Below are 20,470 nucleotides of genomic sequence, written 5' to 3'. Positions count from 1 at the left end.
AATTTTAATGAATTTCATTGTACTTATAATTAAGTATTTATTTCAGAATTAAGTAGTTTCAGAAAATTTTAAAACCTCGTGCATTTTTAAAAGCTTCTCTTCTTTCCTATGATATAGATTGTGTTATAGAAATTAGGCAGAAAATTAAAGAATAAAATCATCTAATAAATGAACAGTATACGATTTCTAAAATAGTGTGAATTATATATCCATCAAAATTTGAAATTAAAAAATATTTTGTTCAGGAAGCCACTAAGGTATTGTTACACAAAATATTTAATTGAAATTTTTAGTTATTATCAACTTAGTCTAGAGCGAGTCAATTCATCACTAAAGATTATAATTATTATGGAATCTTGAAATTATTTTTTCTCGAATTTATTATCAGATGGGGTCTTTAATATGAAATCAAAATTAAACTAGGATTCATTGATTAACTGATAATTAATTTCTTAATATACTGCAAAATTGCCTCTTTGTAGCATTCCAAGAAGTGAACGGGAAATTAACCTTATTAGCGCAAAATGGCCAACAATTCTATTACGATATATTCACAATATCTTAGAAATCAAATAAATAGTGTATATATCATACAATATCTTGTGTTAATATAGTAATTACAAAGTTCTATTGTTACACACATGAAGCTATGAAACTATTTAAAGTCCAGGTAAATATTAACAACGTGAGAGGCGTTTGAATTTTTCACATGAAAATAAGTTTTCTTCCAGACTGTTGACCCACTTGCCTACGCTGATGAGGATAATGGAAACTAAGACTAAAACAGCACCTATAATTCCGTAGACGTCCGGAGTATCATGGAAAATAAAGATTTGCCACATAAATGCTAGACCTATGTCAGCAGCAGCTCGCACAGTGGACACCGGTCCAGCATATTCGCATTGAAGTGCTACCACCATCAGTGTTAGTCCACAATAACTAAATATAGCCAGCAGCAAAACATATATACTTTGAATGCCACAATGTTGCCACTTGAAATTTCCAAATATTGCCGTGAGAAGCACCATTTCGAAAATTCCCGTCAAACCATAATTGAAGTTAATGATGGACTGATGGACACTCCTTATCTTTCTGGTAAGTAATTGCAGTCCGCTTATACTAAACAAAGAAATCATGGCTGCCAGAAGGCCATAGATTTTTTCGCTACTGTAAACAATCGGTTCTTCTGTTAAATGGGATGGCAATTTGGTCGTAAAAATGATTCCCATGATTGTGAATAGAACAGTGATAGTCTGAAAAATGTTACAAGGCTCTTTGAAGAATATTCTAGCAAAAATAGTCACAACAACAGGTGAACTGAAAATTATCACACTCGCTTCTCCGAGGCCTAAGTACTGAAATGCAACGAAGCTCAAGAAGTCGTTGAGTCCACCGAATATTCCTCTGAGCAAAAGAAGTAGGCGGAAATTGCTGGGTCCTAAAGGGTTCTCCCCAGATTTCACAGTCTCCGGCATTGTCATCACTAGCATCGCAACGAATCTGTACAAAGCAAGTTGACCTGGGTGCAGATTCCTCATCTGTTTGACGATCACAGAGACAACGGAGAAGCAGGCACCTGAGAGCACAGCTAAGATGAGCCCTCTGAAGATGGAGAATTTTTTAGTGGTCTCCGCGGACGTGCCGTTCGGCCAATACACCCCACTTTTAAAGAACATTTTTATTCTTTGTGGAGTGCAGATATTGGAGATGACTTTTCACTTATCTGAAAAGCAATACATCAGGATAACAGTATTTAATATTTTATTGCAATAAATTTAAACAAGCACTAGAGTGGAAATATTTCACATGCTAAAGCTTTTCTAAGAGAAAATTAGCAAAACACTAAAATTTATAATTATTTTTTTCTGAATGAGCAATAGTGTATGGTTATGATTATGCATCGCTATTTGCACTTTAATGAGACATTTATCTCCAACGTTATAAGAACAACCTATTTTCTGGAAATGAATTGTAAAAAATTTCATAACATTTGAAAATTGGAAAAATTGTTCTTCATCTAACATTTGAACACAATATACTACTTTGTCTTTAAGCATGATTTACAAATTCATGTATATACTTTCCAAATCTGATGACAGATAAAATAGTGAAATGAAAGCTTTTACTAATCAAAGATTTTAATAAATGTTATTCAATAATGTATTAATCTTCTTTTAATAGATAAGTACTGCGTGCTTTGCCTTTTGAAATTTAGAATAAAAGTGTTTTTATTCCGAATCGAAAGAGAAGGCCATGTAAAGAGTAACTTTTTTCAAGTTGATGCAAAAATTTAAAATGAGAATTGTCAACAATCAAATGACTTCCTAGAAAATCAGATGGATTCTTGTTATAAATAAGATCTAAAAATGTAGTTAACCGTTCTATTACTTCAAATCGTGTTTCTCTAAATATTAGTTAACAATAATGACAGGATGAAAATAAATATGAAATTATCATTAATATCATCAGCATATGATTATGCATATGAATTAATATTTTCATTTCGACATCTCCCTTTAGCTAAAGCTTTTCAATGGAACACACAGAAATAACCGGCGAAAGAAATCCCAATTTAAAACGTGCTTCATCTATTGTTTACTTTTTTGTTTCATTTCAGATTGGTTGTATTTCGTCTTCTGTTCTTTCCTAATCAAAATAAGAGTTAAACTCATATGAGAAGAGTAGTGCCCGCTACTTTTCTCTGGTCCAGGTCAAATATTTTCTATTTACCATCAAAATTAGGGTAGGGGTACATTTCTGCAGTTAGATTAGAAAATTGCAAATTAGTGTACACTTAACTACGTTTTAAAGGGAGCTTTAAAATATAGTGGAAAGTATTCTTCTCCAGTAGTTTAGAAAATAGTAAAAAATGAGTTATAGAATTAATTGTGACTTTCTTTTTCAGAAAAAAGCATACAATGATGAAATGAAATTTTAACAACTGGAAGACCTGAGGCAGGTCTCTGGAAAAAATTATATTTTGAATTAGAACTAATTCCAAAGTCAGTGGAAAGTTCCCTGAGAAAGACGTCTTCTAATATAACCTTATCATATAGAGCCCATTTTCATTATCTGATGATTGACACAGAATTTGAACAAAAGGACATGTGCTTTCTCCTAGACGCATGTATACAAATACACTGTTAAGGAAATTTTCAGAAATCCGATGTATATGTACGGTAAGAAGAGTGTATAACAGGCGCAATAACAAATGATGTTGCTTTATTCTACCAAAAAAAAAAAAAGACTACACAAGTGACAAAACGCAGTAGAAGCGTACACAAAAGCCGCACTTGCAATAAGCAACAGCAAATCGGTAATGAATAACTGTAACAGCACAAAGCAATCGTAAAGAATTCGGCAGAAAAGAGTTCACACAACTAACTATTCACACCTCTCCATTGTTCTTTACTGTCTCAATAAAATGCTGGGGCTGAAATCAACTGCTGACTTACTACTGATTGATTTCACCTCTGTCTCCAGGATTTTTATAGTTTCCTTGGTATGGCAAAGAAGTTTCTAAAAAGATCGCTAAACTTGAGTTCTTATGGCGTTTATCTCCAAGATTCTAGATTCTTCTAGAAATTCTAGACTCTAGAAATCTTCGATTTCTTCGGTAAATTGATTACGAAATCGCAAAATGATTGCCAAGCCTGGAGAAGATCATTAAACCCGGCATGTATTAACATCCGTTTGAACTACCAGTAAAACTGTCTTCTTTATCATGGAACTAACTAGGCAGAGAAGTAACAATACAAATTCTAATACACAACTGCTGTTGCGCGCGCGCATGTATGTATTTGATTTATATTAATTTTTCTCAAAATAATTGGTGAATTTACATCGTTTTTTAATTGCAACAAAACTTTTTACATTGATCTCGTTTGTTGCTTTGCTAGCCATTTTGTTTCAAAAATGAATATAGAAAAGCAAGTTATACTTTAATGTTTAGAAGGGATTGTATAATGGACTATAGCATACTTACTCGTCATTTACAAATGATTATGCATTTCTTACTAATGTATTTTTCTTAAGGACAAAGCGTTTTAAATACAAAAAAATATATCGACTATTTTTTGTTGGAGATTTTATTTTAAACTAACAGAACACCATTGTCCGTGGCAGAATGAGTGAAGGCAAAATCAAAACCACTATAATTATGCAAGGGGAGAAAAAAATAATATTGGCTTTCTATTTTTGTTCCCCTTTTTATTTCTATTTATCATCTGATAAATAAAATGATAAAATCAAAACAAATGCCAGAAAATGGCGACATTCTCAAGAAAAAGCTAGAACAATTAAATGAAAGTGTCCTCTTATAATATAAATTATTGAACAATTTTTGTGATTCTTGACTTCCTAATTTGGAAATCATCATAAGGAATAAAATTTTCTCATTGCCGAATATCAGCGAAGAAAATCTTGTCTCTTTGTCAAATCTACAAAGAAGAGAAACTTTCTTCAAAGAATCATTCATCGATCGGCAAAAAAAAAAAAAATCAGTAAACTTATGAGGAAGGCAATTAATAAAAAATCAATGAAAAACGTTATTTTGAACGTTTTTGTTTTAAAGTAGAGAAAAATAATCGTATAATGACATAAAAAATTTGAGAAAGATAGCGAAATTAAAATGTTGAATGAGGGAATTTTAGTTCTAATTCTTAAAACTTAAAGGGGAAGATGTCTAATTTTTCAAATTTCTTAAAATTCAGCAAATTATATCAGTGTGCAAAAAAAAGGGATAAAATAATTAATGTGTTTGCTTCTTTAACAGTTAGAAATAGAAATTTTCTTTGCAATCCAAGTTTTGTAATATAACGAATTATTTTCTAGGAAACTTTTAATCTTACATATATTGCTCGTCTTTCATATTGTGCTTTGTATAAAAGGAAATCTTTTTTCCCTAGACTCCCACTGCCCAATCCTTTGGTTATTTCTTTGCTTAAATGCAAAAAATTAGTGTACTCGATACATTTCATAGTTTAATTATCATAAAAAAGTTTTGTTTATAGACGCCATAAAAATCAACCATCTGTAATCGTATATTTAAAACGTGAAGCTGACCGAGCAATGAGAATTTGGCACACTTCAAATTATGTGATAATGATGAATGCTAACGTTTAGATAAAGGCAAACTATAAATACGATTTTATCATTTTGTGTTCCTGAAGATAAATCGAATGATGGTAGTGACTTCAAAGTAAAAAATCTACAAAATTTTAATGTCCTAATTTTCAAAAGCAGCAGAAACCACCTAAAATGGTATTCTAGAAACCTACTCACATATTCTCTAATTAATATACTTATGCTTTATTAACCTCATGCCTTTACCAAACATAAGCTGCGAAAACGCCTATTAACATGCGATATTTGGCTATATATAGCTGAGTGCTGCAACGTGTAACATGCCCTATGTCACCAGTGTTCATTTTGTGTTTATACTTGTACTGTGCTATCTATATTTTAAATGTCCCAAATAAATTTGGACAGGGATTACTGGAAGCGTATATTTTACAGATTTTAGGCTACAAATGTATAGTATGAGGTTAAAACACAAGTATAAGAATAAATATGTATTTTGGCGACTTTTTTCAAGCGATTGAAGCCAATATTTGACACAAAACTGCAATCATAGCTATACAATTTCATAACAGATTTTATATTATACGAATCAACATTTTAGATGCCCAATCTGTGTACCAAATTTTATATATCTAGCTCTCTACTTTCTTGGCCCTAACAAACAATAGTTATCAAATATAGATTTTTGGAGTGATTATAGCATTTTTATTCAATCTGTCGTGCGGATATGTATTTTGGATACCTTTTTTTTTTTCAATCGATTATTACCAAAATTTTACTGGGATTACAGTTGTAGTCACAAGATCACATATCGAAATGTTAATACTTTTGCATTTACATTTACAAAAAGTACTTTAGACTAATTTGGTTCCAAATCTGATAAGAATCTACTTTTTAGATGCTAACCATGCGTACTAACTTTTATTTATCTAGCTCTTTACATTTTAAAGTTCTTTTTAAGCTCTTTACACTTTTACAGTCAGATAGATAGTCTTCCTTTGAACGTATTTAATTCAAAATTGGATAGATATCTATAAATTTGGTCTTATGAGCAATCATGAAATATCATCCATTGAGCACAAAGCATTTTTGAATTTCCGTATTCACAGATATACAGATGGACAGATAGACATAATACCAAAAATGTATTTTTCAGACCCGGACAGGTTTGGAAGATGAAGATTTGTCAAAATCTCTAATTACAATACTTTCTGTTTATTTACAGCATTACCAGAAAGTAAAAATATGATTAAATATTCTTCGAAAGAATAAAAATTATATCACAGTAGCTGGTTGTAACTGTTAACAGGAAAGATATTCCATGTAATAAATGCAACGAAGTTAAAAAGAGATAAAAATTCTGTGTTTAGAATGCAAGGCCAAAATGAAATGTATGAATTAAAAAGTATATAATGTAAAGCAATAGTTTTTTTTTAAAAAATTAGTAAATGAAATAAAATTTTGTTCATTAAGTTCGAATTGAAAAAGCCGACATAAATATTTTTATGATTTTCCATTTGGATTTATTAAAAGTCAAAAAGTGTGTCAAAATTAAACCGTTTAAATCAGGAACAAAAATAACTATAATAATTATAAAAAACAATGTTTTAGGAATAGAGTAAGGACCTAAGTGTTAAGAAATTAATAAATTTAGTATTATGAAATGAAATAGCATCTGTCTACTAAAATTTGTATATAATACGAAATAAAACACAAAGGGAAAACTCTGCTTTCTAGCTATTGTCTAAAGAAAGCAATTTCATAAAAATCATATGTAATATTAGTTAAAACCCAACTAATATCATATTTAATATTAGTTGGGATTGAGAGATAAGTCCCAAACCCGATAAAAATATTGATTTTTTTTTAATTTTTAATTTAATATTATCAGTGGACTTTTGACTGGATTCTTTGAAAATTTCAAAAAGATAGGACAAATATTTAGCGAGATTTGACACCATTATGACATGCTATCACGGATCATGCCTCTTTCGACAGTTTATTTCTTTTTCTTAGCTGTTGTGCCGGTTTATTATCATGAAGGAAAGCAAAATATTTTTCTTAAAACTATGTTATTTGCTCATTGTTTATTTCTATTTTTATTTGCCATTTCTTTTTTTTTTTTTAACTTTCTATACTCAGTTTAGCCATTTTTGGGAAAAAAACAGCTTTCTAAAGAATTCGAAACAATTTTTGCTTAATTTGATTCTGATAGTTTTGAATTTCTACGATTTAATAAAAAATGCACAAAATTTTATTGTGAATGGCAAGGGTTGGAAAGTGTATAAATGAAATGTAGAAAAAAAAAGAAAAGAAAAGAAAAGAAGCAAGGCAGTTTAAGAAACGCTTTTGAATTTGAATGTAAAAATTCGCCAGTGATACCGTGGATGTTATTCGAGCATTATACTTACAAGGCAACATTTAAAATGCTATTTCTAATACAGTTTCGTTTTGTATAAAACAAAAATCTTTGTATTCTAAAGATTTGTATACGTATTATTGTTTTTTCAAGCCTATTTTCAATTTATTCGTTTTTCTGCTAATTTGAAGATTTTTTTTTGTATTTTATTTAATCAATTTCCAGTAATTTTTGTGTATTAATTAGCATTTCCTGAATAAATGTAAGAATAATTTCGTAAATATATTGGCTACAAAACCTTAATAAGGAATTCTTTTAAGTTTCAAAATTTTTCTAACTATTGCTAGATTAAAATAGGGTTATTTTTTAATATGGTAATAATTAACATTTATTAAATTATATCTTCTGATTTATTTTTGATTGGTCATTGTTGTGAAAAATAACTAGTTTGATATAAGCAGATTTTTCTTTCTTTTTTTTAATCTACCCTCTTTTTTTCTACCTCGCCAAGATTAATGGTTATTAAATATTTGGATTTAATCTATTGTACGTAACTTGATTTTAATGTTTTTTCAGCGAAGTATGAAAGGCTTTGAAACGATCTGCAATTCGTACTATTTTAGAAATCTTACATCTTTCTATTGATTGTGCTTTACATCTCTTTAATTTCCTGTCGTATCACTTGAAAACTTGAATAAACTTTAAGTAACCCCCGATGTTTTTTTACTGAGTAAAAAAAATATTCTTAGAAAATAAGGATAGAAAATAGAAATATTCAACACTGAAGTTTTACTTGTACTTTTGAATTTATTTCCTAAATTACCTAATATATAAGAGAATTAAATAAAAATTTCTCTAATTCAACAACAACAAAAAATTCAATGTATTACAATAAGGAAGCATTTATCAAACTCGAGGAGCGAATACATCCAGTTATATAACTGTAAAAGGTAACAGCATTTGAAAAGGAAAGAACTTAAAAAAATGTTGATGTTTTCTGAAGTTATGCCTTAACTTAAGCACATAAAATTTCAAATTTTTTTTTGAAAGAATTCATTAAAAAAACTATTCAATATAGAAAAATAAGCAGAAGTATCATGCATTAAATAAACTAAATCTCCGAGTAGCGCATTTTTATCCTATAAAGTACAGGGTGATCAAAAAATAACAGGAGGTGATCAAGAAATAACAGGAGGTGATCGGAGCCCTGAAGCGTGTTATGTACTGGACGAAATATAACAAAATTTGGCCACCATACACATTAAAGTATGCGGTTTAGATTTATCAAGAAAAAAAAATTAGTACCAAAAACCGCCGATAGAGGAAATCCTGGCTCTGCGATCGAAAACTTTATTATGTCATTTGCTTATACGGGTACTTTGTGACATGACATAAAAGATAAAAGGAAGGTTGCGGGAATTCATGTCATTCTGCAAGAATTCGCCCTTCGATTGCATTGTCACTACCTGAACGCGCCTTATTAGTCAAGCTGTTTTATCAGCGGGATGAAAATTCCAGTGATGCTCTTCGTGAATACCGACAGTTAAAACAGTTAAGTAGAGGACCGATGACCATAACTAACTTATGAAGAATGGCTGAAAGATTTGAAATAACAAGAATTCTTGGTGTGAAACCAGGCCGAGGACGTAAAGTTATCAAGCAGGAACAAGTTGAAGAAATTGCAACTGCCGTTATTGATCAGGCGATAGCTAATAAGCATGGTACCAGCAGTGCACGTTCAATATCAAACAGATTCCCCATTTTCGGCGATGCAGAAGATATTGCGTAAGATCCTGAAATTTTATCCCTATAAGATAACACTCATTAACTGATGACAATGATCTGAATCTTGGCAAATTCTGTTTGTGAGGCAGTTCTGGTTCACTTGAAAGGCGTTGTGTATCAAGGACATTTTCTTGACATTCCTTCTTTAAAAGATCAAATAACGTTACATGTCAGATGAATAAATGCCGATATGCTGCTAGCCTCCGTCGAAATCCTCGTGTACCGCATTCAATTATTGGAACATCAAATTGGTGTTCACCTTCAGTAAGATTTGAAAGTTGTTATAATAAACGTTTTTCATTGGTATTTGTTGTGTTGCTAGTTACTGTTTTCATTGGCAATTATGTATTCTTTATCCAGACATTATGCACTTGCAGTGTCAGGATTTCCCATATCAGCTTTTTTTGGTACTAATTTTTTTTATATATATAAATCGATACCGAATACTTTAATGTGTATGGTGAGCCAATTTTGTTATATTTCGTCCAGTGCATAACACGCTAAAAGGCTCCGAACGCCTCCTGTTATTTCTTGATCACCCTGTATATCTATGCCAAATTTGGTAGTAAAATCTCGTTGCCATGGCTTGTTGTGCGTTTTGCCGGAGGTCATCCTTGGCCACCCGTGGTCAATCGGAATCTGACCGGTGATACCATTCCCATTACGAGTATACTTTCATAATTTCAAGTGAACCGTTTTTCATCAACATCAAAGAATGTGGCACGTGGTACAGTAAAAATGTCGACTTAGAAAAACAAATCTTTATAGTGACTAATTTATAAACGTGTTCGTTTCGTGAAAAAACACACCATTTTCGATTGATTTTAACTGAAAGTGTATCATCTATGATTTTAAAGTTAAAAGTTTGCAAAGTAATGAGATTTTAAAGGAACATAAAGCCAGAAAAGTATTAAAAATAATAATGTAATTTAAAAAAATCAATGGATGCTTATATACAAAAAAAAAAAAATACATTAAGAAGCAAGTTATATTTATGAATAATAAAAGATCTTACGTCGTTTCTCTTTAAAATAAATTTCGGTTTTATAGCTTTATTTTATGGGCCTTTCAGACGATTTGTTTACAACATCGCAAATATCCAATCTGCCATTATGACCTTTAAAGAAAGGGACAACATTATTTAATGCAAGCGTTTATTACTTCTGCTCGTTTGAATGTGGTTGTAAACCATTTTAGATGCATTCACTACTCATAATGTTTTCTTAAAATACGAAAAATTTTATCTCTCTTTCTCTAATTAAGTACAGTTAAAAATAATTCGTAGTAACGTGGAATTTTCTACGATTCGCACCGTAATTATTAAGATAAGTATTTAAAAAGATAATTACACTGCTGATTGCAAAAAAATAAAAATAACATTAATAAAGAATCAATTTATCTGTACAGAAATTGAATTACAGTCTTCTAATATTAAAGCAACAAATAAAGAAATTAAATTAGAAGTGATTAATGTTAAAGTGACAACTTTTATTGATATGTACGTGATTACAAAATTGATTACCATTTTGAGATAAAGATGCCTGTTTATTTTAAACATTCAACATATCAGAAAAACTCAGATTGAAGAATTTTTCTTCTGTGTGTCACCTTAAGGACGCCAAAATTTAAATTATGTCAGGGAAGACGATTAAAGTCAATAAATCATGCCAATAAAGTTAAAATACATTTAATGAAATTAAAGGACATGATTTACAAGGGGACAAAACTATTTGGGACAGTAACATTTAATTACAAATATAAATTAAAATTATATTTGGGCAACATCATGTTTACCGCTTACTTTCAAGACTTGAACTAACTGTTTATTGCAGCAGCCGCTAGAGGGGCAAGGAAAACAGTTACGGTTACATGTGTAGAAATTCCTTTTGCAGAATTCTTTTGTTTCCGATATTAAAAGAAAAAAAGATATCACACCGGATCTTTTTGGACTGAAAGTTATATTTGCGAATTTCATTTATATTTAAATGATAGATTTAATGTATTACTATTTTCAATTATTTTAATGTGTTGCTACATTTAATGTTTTATGATTTAAAATTCAATTTCTAAATATATCCTCTAGAAATGTACTTTATTAATATATTAAAATGTCAATTAAAATTTCACATTTATTGGAAACAAAACAATTAGAAATGTGATGGTTTTCATTTATTCTGTTCTTTTTTGGATATTATAGACCTTATGTTCAGAGTTTCATGACTGCACTGGATAATGATAATGATAACGTAGAGCATAGAGAAAGTTAATGATAACATTGATAATAAAGTCACGATAATAGCTCATTGAAAATTCATTTGCATTTCATAAATGATAGAACGTACAAAAAGCTGAAATTTTTATCTTATTGAAAATGTATTTACATAAATAGTTATTTCACTTAAACTCAACTACTGGAAACCACAAAACTTTAAAAAACTGTGATTTGGAAACTGTGCAAATATTCTTCACTAATGTGTTACGTAATGTATAACAGGTTGTCTGAACGGAAACACACTGACAGATACACCTGCTTCTCTTTGATGTCGGAGCATTTTACCGAAAATTCATCAAACATAGCTTAAATTTACCGAAACTGAAAACAACATTTACCGAAAATTCATCAAATTTTTAAATAAAAACTGGTATATAAAATACTGAAAACTAAATAAAAATGTACTTTAAAAAATGCTTTTTTAAGAACATTTATAGAATTTTAAAATTGAAATTACTAACCAGGAAAATATTTGAAAAATTTCAGTTTCTGCTCAGTTTACATGCGGTCATTGTACAACACAGAATATTTTATTTAAATTGCAAAAGAATATTTTTAGGTATTAAGTTCTGATGATGAAAGAAAGAAATTGATTTACATTTCTTAAAGCAATAAAAAATATTGCCTGTTTAATATATTTATTGTTAATTTAAAAAAAAATTGCTAAAATTCGAATAAGTTGCACGGAGATGAAATTGTCTTGACTGAAGTATTAATTATTTAAATAATTTTCACATGGCATAAAAATTATTTTTGTGAGATAATATTTTTGTATTTCATAATTGAAAACATTTAAAAGATAATTTTTAACTTTCTTTTGGGCATTTTAAATAATGATCGTTAATTTTTCCTTTTTTTTTTAAGAACACTTGTGCCAAATTTCATCAAGATGCAAGACTTAATTCAAAGTTTGTATAAATAACGAATACACACTCTGCTTTTTATACATAGAATATCATTTCAAAATATTCATGAATTTATTATTTTTTAAAATTAATGGTATTCAAATCCCAAACCATCATAGCATGATAAGGTTTTAGTCTTGATTCTTCTATTGTATTTTTAAAATTTACTTTTAATTATATAGCAATTATAAGGTTCATATAAAAAATGAATTTAATATCGTCATAACATGCATAAGTATAATTGTACCAACTAAAACAATGGAGAATATTGCAATAAAATTTACTCAATATATTTAAAAATACTTATGAAAATTAGAAGGAAAAGTTATTATCAATGAAAAAAACCAACAACCTAATTTTCTAATATTTAAGATGAGCGAAAATATGCCCTAAGCTGTAACAGATGATTATGAAACGTTAAAGATATGAATGAATTTAATTGAAAATCTGAAAAAAAAATTGTGAAATCTCTTTTTTTTTTACCTAACAATTACTATCCAAGAAATAAATAGTATCAAATTTGATAGATCTGGATTCAATGTCCTGCTCTGTAGAGCGTTTAGGGCATTTCTGTCATCTACATGTCGCATGATGTAATTCATATCATACGACATATTCGTAAGTCGTATGATTACGTATATTCATAAGCATTATCGCGTTAAAACTAAATATAGAAAAATAAGTTCTTGAAAATATTCCATACCTGTCTGAAATAAACCTATGAAAACTGAAGATCCACCAGTCAGTTTTTCCAAGTTCCGTGTTAACTGACTCTGTTCACAATTTCAAACTCTTGCTGCATTTTATTCACTTCAAACATTCAGGTGAGTAAACAACAGAATTATTTTACAACTCTCATCGTCTATGGAAATAAAAATGCTCTTCTCGCACATCTATTCGTCTTTTGAACGACTGACGTAAAACTAGACAGCCAAAAATCCATATAATAATGGCTATAAGCTAGTTGGCCAGGATTATTGGTTAAGAATAAATTTAATTTAAATCTCTTGTGCAAACTTGATGTCCGTGATTCCTTCAGTAAAGTATACTTGAGCATCCAATTGCAATAGACATCAAAGCTGTGGTATTTAAACAGCACATTTATTTGCCTTTTGAACGATTAATGCAAAACTTGACAGCTAAAGATCTATATAAAATTATTAAAAAGAGTTCTTGTGCTATATAATTACTACGAAATGTTTATAAGCTAGTTAGCAAGGATTATTGATTGAGAATTAATTTAATTTAAATTTCTTCTGGAAACTTGATGTTCGTGATTCCCTCAATAATGTGTACTTGAGCATTCGGTTGTAATAGACATCAAAGCCCTTCTATTTTAATAGCACATTTATTTGCCTTTTGCACGACTGATGTAAAACTTGTCAGCTGAAGATCTATATAATAATAAAAAAGTTACTTGCATTGTGTAATTATTTGTTTTAACATGGTGGCTATAAACTAGTTGACAGGGATTCTTGGTTGAGAATTAATTGAATTAAAATCTCTTGTGCAAACTTGATGTCCGTAATTTCCTCAAAAAAGGCACAAGGTATCCTGTATATATATCAAACTATGTGTGAAATAAAACTGAATTAATAATATAGCTGTTTTAAATCGTCATAGAAAACGTTTTTTTAATATTTTTTAAAGGAAATATCACATTTCATATTTATTTTATTTCATACAAAATACGTGCTGAATATTGCACTTTCCTAGGTTTAGTTTGCAATACAATTTAACTTCATCTTGCAATTTGAGTTTTTGTCAATGTGATGTCAACGCAATGATTAATTTTTCGCACGTACTCATGACATGATAGCGCAGGCCAAATTTTACTTTTTATTTTGGGCGAAATAAATTTTTGAAAGATATAGTTAAAATATTTTTCAAAAAATTGATTGCAAATAGAAACCATTTATAGCTTAAAACATAAGTATCATTGAAAAGATTATTTTTCTATCTTAAGATGACATAAAAATCAGTTTATGTTTTAATATTTTCTTAATTTTTAATCAATTAAAATTTCAAAAAAAATTGCTCTGAAGTGCATATTTTAACCTTCTAAGTATATATAGGTAGAGTTTGGTAGCTCTAGGTCATATGATCTGTTGTGTTGAGCGTCAGCAAATGCACGCACTCACGCAAATAAAAATACGCATGCATCTAATAATCAGCCTTGGAGAAACTCCGGTCACTGATTGGCGTATTTTTTTCATGACGGTGGATCAAAAGATCTAAAATCCTGCGTTTCCATAGAATAGAGATATTCAAATTTTCCTAAATCAATCAGTTTTAATGATTGATTTAGTTAAAATATTAGTGTCTCAAAAATATTTTGCTAAATATGATTCGCAAGACGCAGGATCTAGATAAAATTTAAAATTCATTATACATCAGAACATTTATTGACAGAAATTATATAAAATATAATTGTTCACTTCACTTAGCAGATGTATGTTAATAAAGGATTCAAAATAGGTTTTCGACCCTGATTAGAGTGGATATCCTGTATATATTAAACTACTTTTGCCTTAAATAAAATTGATTTATTGAATTAATAACATAGATATTGTAAAAAGCCATAGAAAAACTTTTCTTGCATTTATTTTTTAGAAAATATCAAATTTCATATAGACATGCGCTGAAAGTTACACTTTCATAGATTTAATTTTCAGTAATAAATAACTTATTTTTTTAATTTGATAAAAGCTAATTTTTTCTCATGTACGAAAAATGTGCTTGTACAGATTATATTTTACTTTTATTTTGTTAGAAATGAATTGTTGAAAAATACATTTAAAATATTTTTTTAATTTGTTGAAAATAAAAACTTAAATCATAAGTTAAAACATTGATATTAAATAGATATTTTTTTGAACTTTTACTTAATGTAAACATCATGTTAGTGTGATTACATTTTCTAAAGTTATTCTTAAAAAAAGATGTCTAAATTTCTCTTAATTTTTAATTATTAGATTCTAATTAAAAATTTAAAAAAACCGCTCCGAGATGCACATTTTCGACCTTCAAGGCATACAGGTGGAAAATGTTTTAACTGTAAATCAAACGGTCTGGCCTGTAGAACGCCAACACACACACACACACACACACACACACACACACACACACACACACACACACACACACACACACACACACACACACACACACACATTCAGCTTTTTTATAAGCATAGATAGATATCGATAGCAAGAATCAAATGCAAAAAGATCATCGTATGAAAGTTTTATTAATGTAACGCTTCTCTTAAATAATTAATCTTACAACGGGACGTTAATATAACTAAACTAAATACTTAATCTAACTGCAAAATATAATTAGAAATGCTTCCAGCAAAACCTCCAAACAATCAGAGAAAAGAAATATGAATAAAATCAAGAATTAAATAATTGGGAGTAGTCTCTACCAAAATTTTCTCTTATACTGTCTAATAAATATTTCATTCCCGAGAATATCTTTCATGGCAATGCATGCATTGGCGAGATATTACCTTTTGGTGTGAATTTAGCATTTTTACTGAATCTATTGTGCCTTTCTTGGCGACTTATGTGACGATTAATTCCTGAAAGACAGTTAATAGTATCCCAAATTGGAATTTGCATTTTAGAAGCATTTCTTCAAATCGATTCAAACAAAAATTTGACACAAAACTACACTTCTACTCTTAAAATCCCATACCAAATTTCGTATATTTAAGGCATTGCATTTTTTAATTATCGCGTTTATGCTTCTAAAAGTAAAGACTGGTAGAGGGTCAACGCCGAGTTGGATTTGGCTCAAAATCTGCTGACAAATCCACGCTTTAGATGTTGAATCTGTATACTGAATTTTATTCATACAACTCTTCGTTTTGTAAATATCGTGTTAATTTATGTTCAAACAGCTAAACAGACAAACTTCCTTTGAACAGATTTCACTCAAAATTTGGCAGACATTTGGAAATCTGTTGTAAATATCCAGTACCAATTTCAACCGTCCAAATTTCAACTGTTTTTGTGTTATCTTTGTCACAGACACAATAATTATCTTTGTTACAATAACCTGACACCTACTAGATTTATTTTGTAGATAAACCTATTCAATAGAGTTAAGTCCTATGATATCATAAAACATTTTAAAACTTATTTTTCGGTAATTTATCTTGAAATTGTCATTTCTATTTTGTTTTAATATAATTTCTTTTTCTTAATCTTTTTGTTAACTGATCAAAAAATAAGCAGAATCTTACTTCTTTTGCTTTCAGCATGGAGGAAAATTACGGGGTTAAATATTTGATGAAACAATGCAAATGGATTATAGTTCACTGCAGCAATTAAATATGTTCTCGAAAATTGAACAATTTTTTTTTTAAATTTCAAAATACAGGAAAAAAATTGCAATATGAAATTAATATCATTAAAAAAATTAAATTTAAAATTGTGTTAAAATCTCTTTGCAAAATTACGTTTTTGAAAATTATCAGGAAAAATGCCCAAATCTCGCTTGATTTTTAAATAATTAAAACTTCAAAGAAAATTCACTCCGAGGTTCGCATTTTTATCTTTCCCAACCACATGCCTATCAAATTAATTTAAACCAATATCCGCATTTTTATGTGTAAAGCTGTTTTTAAAATTATTCTTAACTAAATTGCAGTTATAGAGTCACAAGTTACCAACTTTAATTATGATAATTTTTTTTTCTTTTGAAGACTGAACCTTTTATGCATTACAATTCTTTTTGATTTCTTAAAGATGTTATTGAAAAACACTAATAAATTCATTTATTTATTATCAGTGTTACAATAATTGTAAGTATAAATATAATTGTTAAATTTTTAAAAAATGTTTTTAAATATTTTCACATACAAATTTTCTTAATTTAAACAATAAGCTAGGACTTGACTCAAAATTTGACAGCTGCCTGCACTACCGATTTTAAATCTGTGTACCGAATTTTATCTATCTAATTCTCTTCGTTTTGTAATTTTCGCGTTAACTTATATTTGAACAACCGGATAGATGAACCTCCTCTGAACAGATTTTACACAAAATTTGAATGAAATTCTAAAGATCCTATACCACAATTCAACCATCTAGCCCAAAGTTTTTTTGAGTTATCTTTGTCACAGACAGACGAACGTTTCCCAGAAATGTGTTTTTCCAGGAACTCAGGGAGGTCTAAAATGTAGATATTTGACAAAATCTCGAGTTCGATTTTTTTTTACAATTACTATACTTTCTCTATACTACGTATATGAGAAAGTCAAAAGAAACTCAAGGATTTAAACTATCGTACATAAGTGACAATATTTCATGTCATTCCCTGGAAACGAACTGTCCTCCTGATATGTTGAAAATATGTAATGTCATTGATTTAAATTGTTGGTTTAGCCATAATATTTGTTTCCTGATAAAGAGAAGAATTGGGGGAAAGATGGTGCATCGATTTTTTAAAAAATTTCAATTGAATAAAAGACTATTAATCTGAAAGGAAAAGTTTAAGTAAGAATTCTATAGACATTAATACAAATTGATAAGCGAAGTCTTCGAGAGCTTAGATAGCTTAATTTGATCAGCAGTAAATTTTAAAACTCTCAAATTTAGAAATATATTTTAAAAAAAGCATAATATATATAAAAAAAATACATACTAGCAATTTTATTAGTTGTTGGATCAGCTATTCAAGCAATTATGTTTTCTTGTAGATATCAGATTCGGGGAAAGGGAGAGATAATGGAAAAATTGTAACACCGGTTTTTCGGATTTAAATAAAAAGCTATTAGTCTGATAGGAAAATGTTAATTAAAAAAGTTATATATAAATTAAAAAACAATAAAATAAGTCATTTAAAATATCATAATGTTTAATAAATGAATTGAACGTTAAATTTCCTTAAATAGAGCAGAAGCAATTAGAAAAACAAACAGAAAATTTGGAAAAATATTTTAAACCTCTTTTCCAATTTGAAAGAAATTTTTGTAATTTCGTGTAAATATGAATTGCACAGAAGAGAATAAATTCCTTGTAAAAATTTTAGATCGATATCTGCGTTATTTTTTTGGAAAATTTAGCTGTTGGAAAATAGTAATAATAATTTAAAAAAGAGTTATTGACGAGTACCCATACAAGCTTTTTTTTAAATTTCTGTTATAGCGCAAAGCGGAAAAAAAATCTTATTATAAGTATGATATAATAACCAAATAAAATGCTTTAGGTTTTACAAGTTGTCAAACGAAACAGTTTTGGAAGGTAGATTTATTTTAAAAATATTAATAAAAAGGTACTTACAGCAATACAATCATTTGATCGAATCCTGAAACCTGGATCTCTTTTTTTTTCCTAATCAAATATCCTATGCCGGAGGAAATATCATCTGTAACAATTATTTCCTTGGACGATCTAAGGGTAATGTCGGAGATTTCAAAATTCATTTTGTACTTGAATATAGTAACCAATATTCTTAACTTTTTTTTTAAATATGGGAACAATAATCAGATCTGAAGTTTTCAAACCTGAGTGGTGAATTTTAATAAAATATTTTTAACTGAAGATTAAATCTCAGAAATGGCAAAAAGCAAACAGTAAGATTTCCCGACGATAATTTTAGAATAGAAAATTCGAACCTCTAGTCCGAAGTAACACAGCTTGATTATATTATCATGTTAAAATGCCTTATTTATATTATCGTCTGCGTTATTCATATTGTTTCACCGCGTTTTTAAATCAAATTTATAAATTCCTAAAATTATTTAAAAATAATAAAAAGTGCGATATATTACCATTAAATATGACATATAAGTACGTAAGTTCTTGAAAATAAAATGTTTTTGAAATGTAAAAGCGCATTTATATGTCTTTTTAATTAAATGTTATACTGAGAAAGCCGACTCAAAAATTAAATCGTATAGACTTCTGCTCAATGATATAGACTTTATTTATGTGTCGTCATAATCACGTGACGAAAACAACTGATGGAACTTTTGAGAAGTTCTTTAAGTTCGGGACAATATTTAATGCGCACTACATACATTTGCTCAGCACGTATATATGAATATACGGTACTGAAAGTAAAGGTATTGGAGTAACTTTATATTGAAGGAAGGCAGCATAGATGGAATCAATATTTTCGCAATAATTTTATAAGCTCTGTGATTTTCTTGGAAAACATTCGGAATGGAACATTAAAATTAATAGATCAGATGGAAGTCAAGAATGAAAAAAAAAATACTTATAATATTATTGTTTTAAGCAGTAATGAAGTAAGTAAAAATTTATCATTTGTATTTCTAATTTTATATTTTTATTATATGCATTTTTAAACTTTATATTAATTATTGCTATTAATTTTAAAATCTTGCTGAGTAGTTCTTCAGCGTAATTAGGCTTATACCTACTCGCATTTTGAAACGATATGTAAAAATTTTTTTACATAAGTAGATTAATAAATCCTAAAAAATTAATTATATAACTTTTTTCAAGTTCAATGCAGATATTATAGCAATAAAAAATTAATTCTGTAACATCAGATGCATGATGATAATTGCTTATTCCGAATAAATGATATTGCTTGAGTAAAAGAACAAATAAAATTTTATAATAATCGATTTTTTTTTAGTTTAGATCATTTTTGCTATTTATATGAAACTGAAACTTTTGATATTTATATGAAACTGTTGTTTGTATTTGATTAAAATATATAGACTAAAGGATTTCAAGTAGCTGATCTACTAATTTCGATAGAATGTAAAATTTATGTATTGCAAGAAATGACAACAAATGGAAATGCATAATATATTTATTATATCTTTATTCTATTTTTAAATTATAACAAATAAAAATTACATAGTTGTTTGATAACAGATATTCAATTCACGCGAAGCCTAATGTTCCGATAAGTTATGATATAACAAAAGATGAAATGAAATTCATAAACATTCATTTATTTAATGCATCGTGCGAACCGAACTACGACTCACAAGCATGTATTGTTACCAGAAAACCTATATAATATTTCTACAGGGATAAAGATTCTAACTTATATAATTCTAAATCGAGTATAATTGAG

At 28.7% G+C, this 20,470-nt stretch overlaps 1 protein-coding gene across 2 annotated transcripts; it reads right to left on the bottom strand.

The window, feature by feature from the left end:
• Positions 1-280: 280 nt before the first annotated feature.
• Positions 281-18,911, bottom strand: LOC129984588 (solute carrier family 35 member G1-like). 2 transcript variants are annotated; one of them, XM_056094508.1, is made up of 2 exons: positions 18,694-18,911; positions 281-1,723 (listed from the first exon to the last, which is right to left on the bottom strand). In XM_056094508.1, the coding sequence occupies exon 2, from the start codon at positions 1,674-1,676 to the stop codon at positions 678-680; it is 999 nt and encodes a 332-aa protein (XP_055950483.1). In that variant the 5' UTR covers positions 1,677-1,723; positions 18,694-18,911; the 3' UTR covers positions 281-677. The 2 variants fall into 2 exon arrangements, with proteins under 2 accessions (XP_055950483.1, XP_055950482.1); XM_056094507.1 differs by lacking the exon at positions 18,694-18,911 and adding an exon at positions 13,107-13,195.
• Positions 18,912-20,470: the final 1,559 nt, after the last annotated feature.

This window comes from Argiope bruennichi, chromosome 9 (assembly GCF_947563725.1).
Source record: "Argiope bruennichi chromosome 9, qqArgBrue1.1, whole genome shotgun sequence".
NCBI lineage: Eukaryota > Metazoa > Arthropoda > Arachnida > Araneae > Araneidae > Argiope > Argiope bruennichi.
Note: the sequence above shows the minus strand (reverse complement) of the source record. Positions and strands in the feature narration are given on the sequence as shown.

Excerpts from the sequence above, each read along its gene's own strand:
- LOC129984588 (XM_056094508.1), bottom strand. The coding sequence starts at position 1,676 with ATGTTCTTTAAAAGTGGGGTGTATTGGCCGAACGGCACGTCCGCGGAG.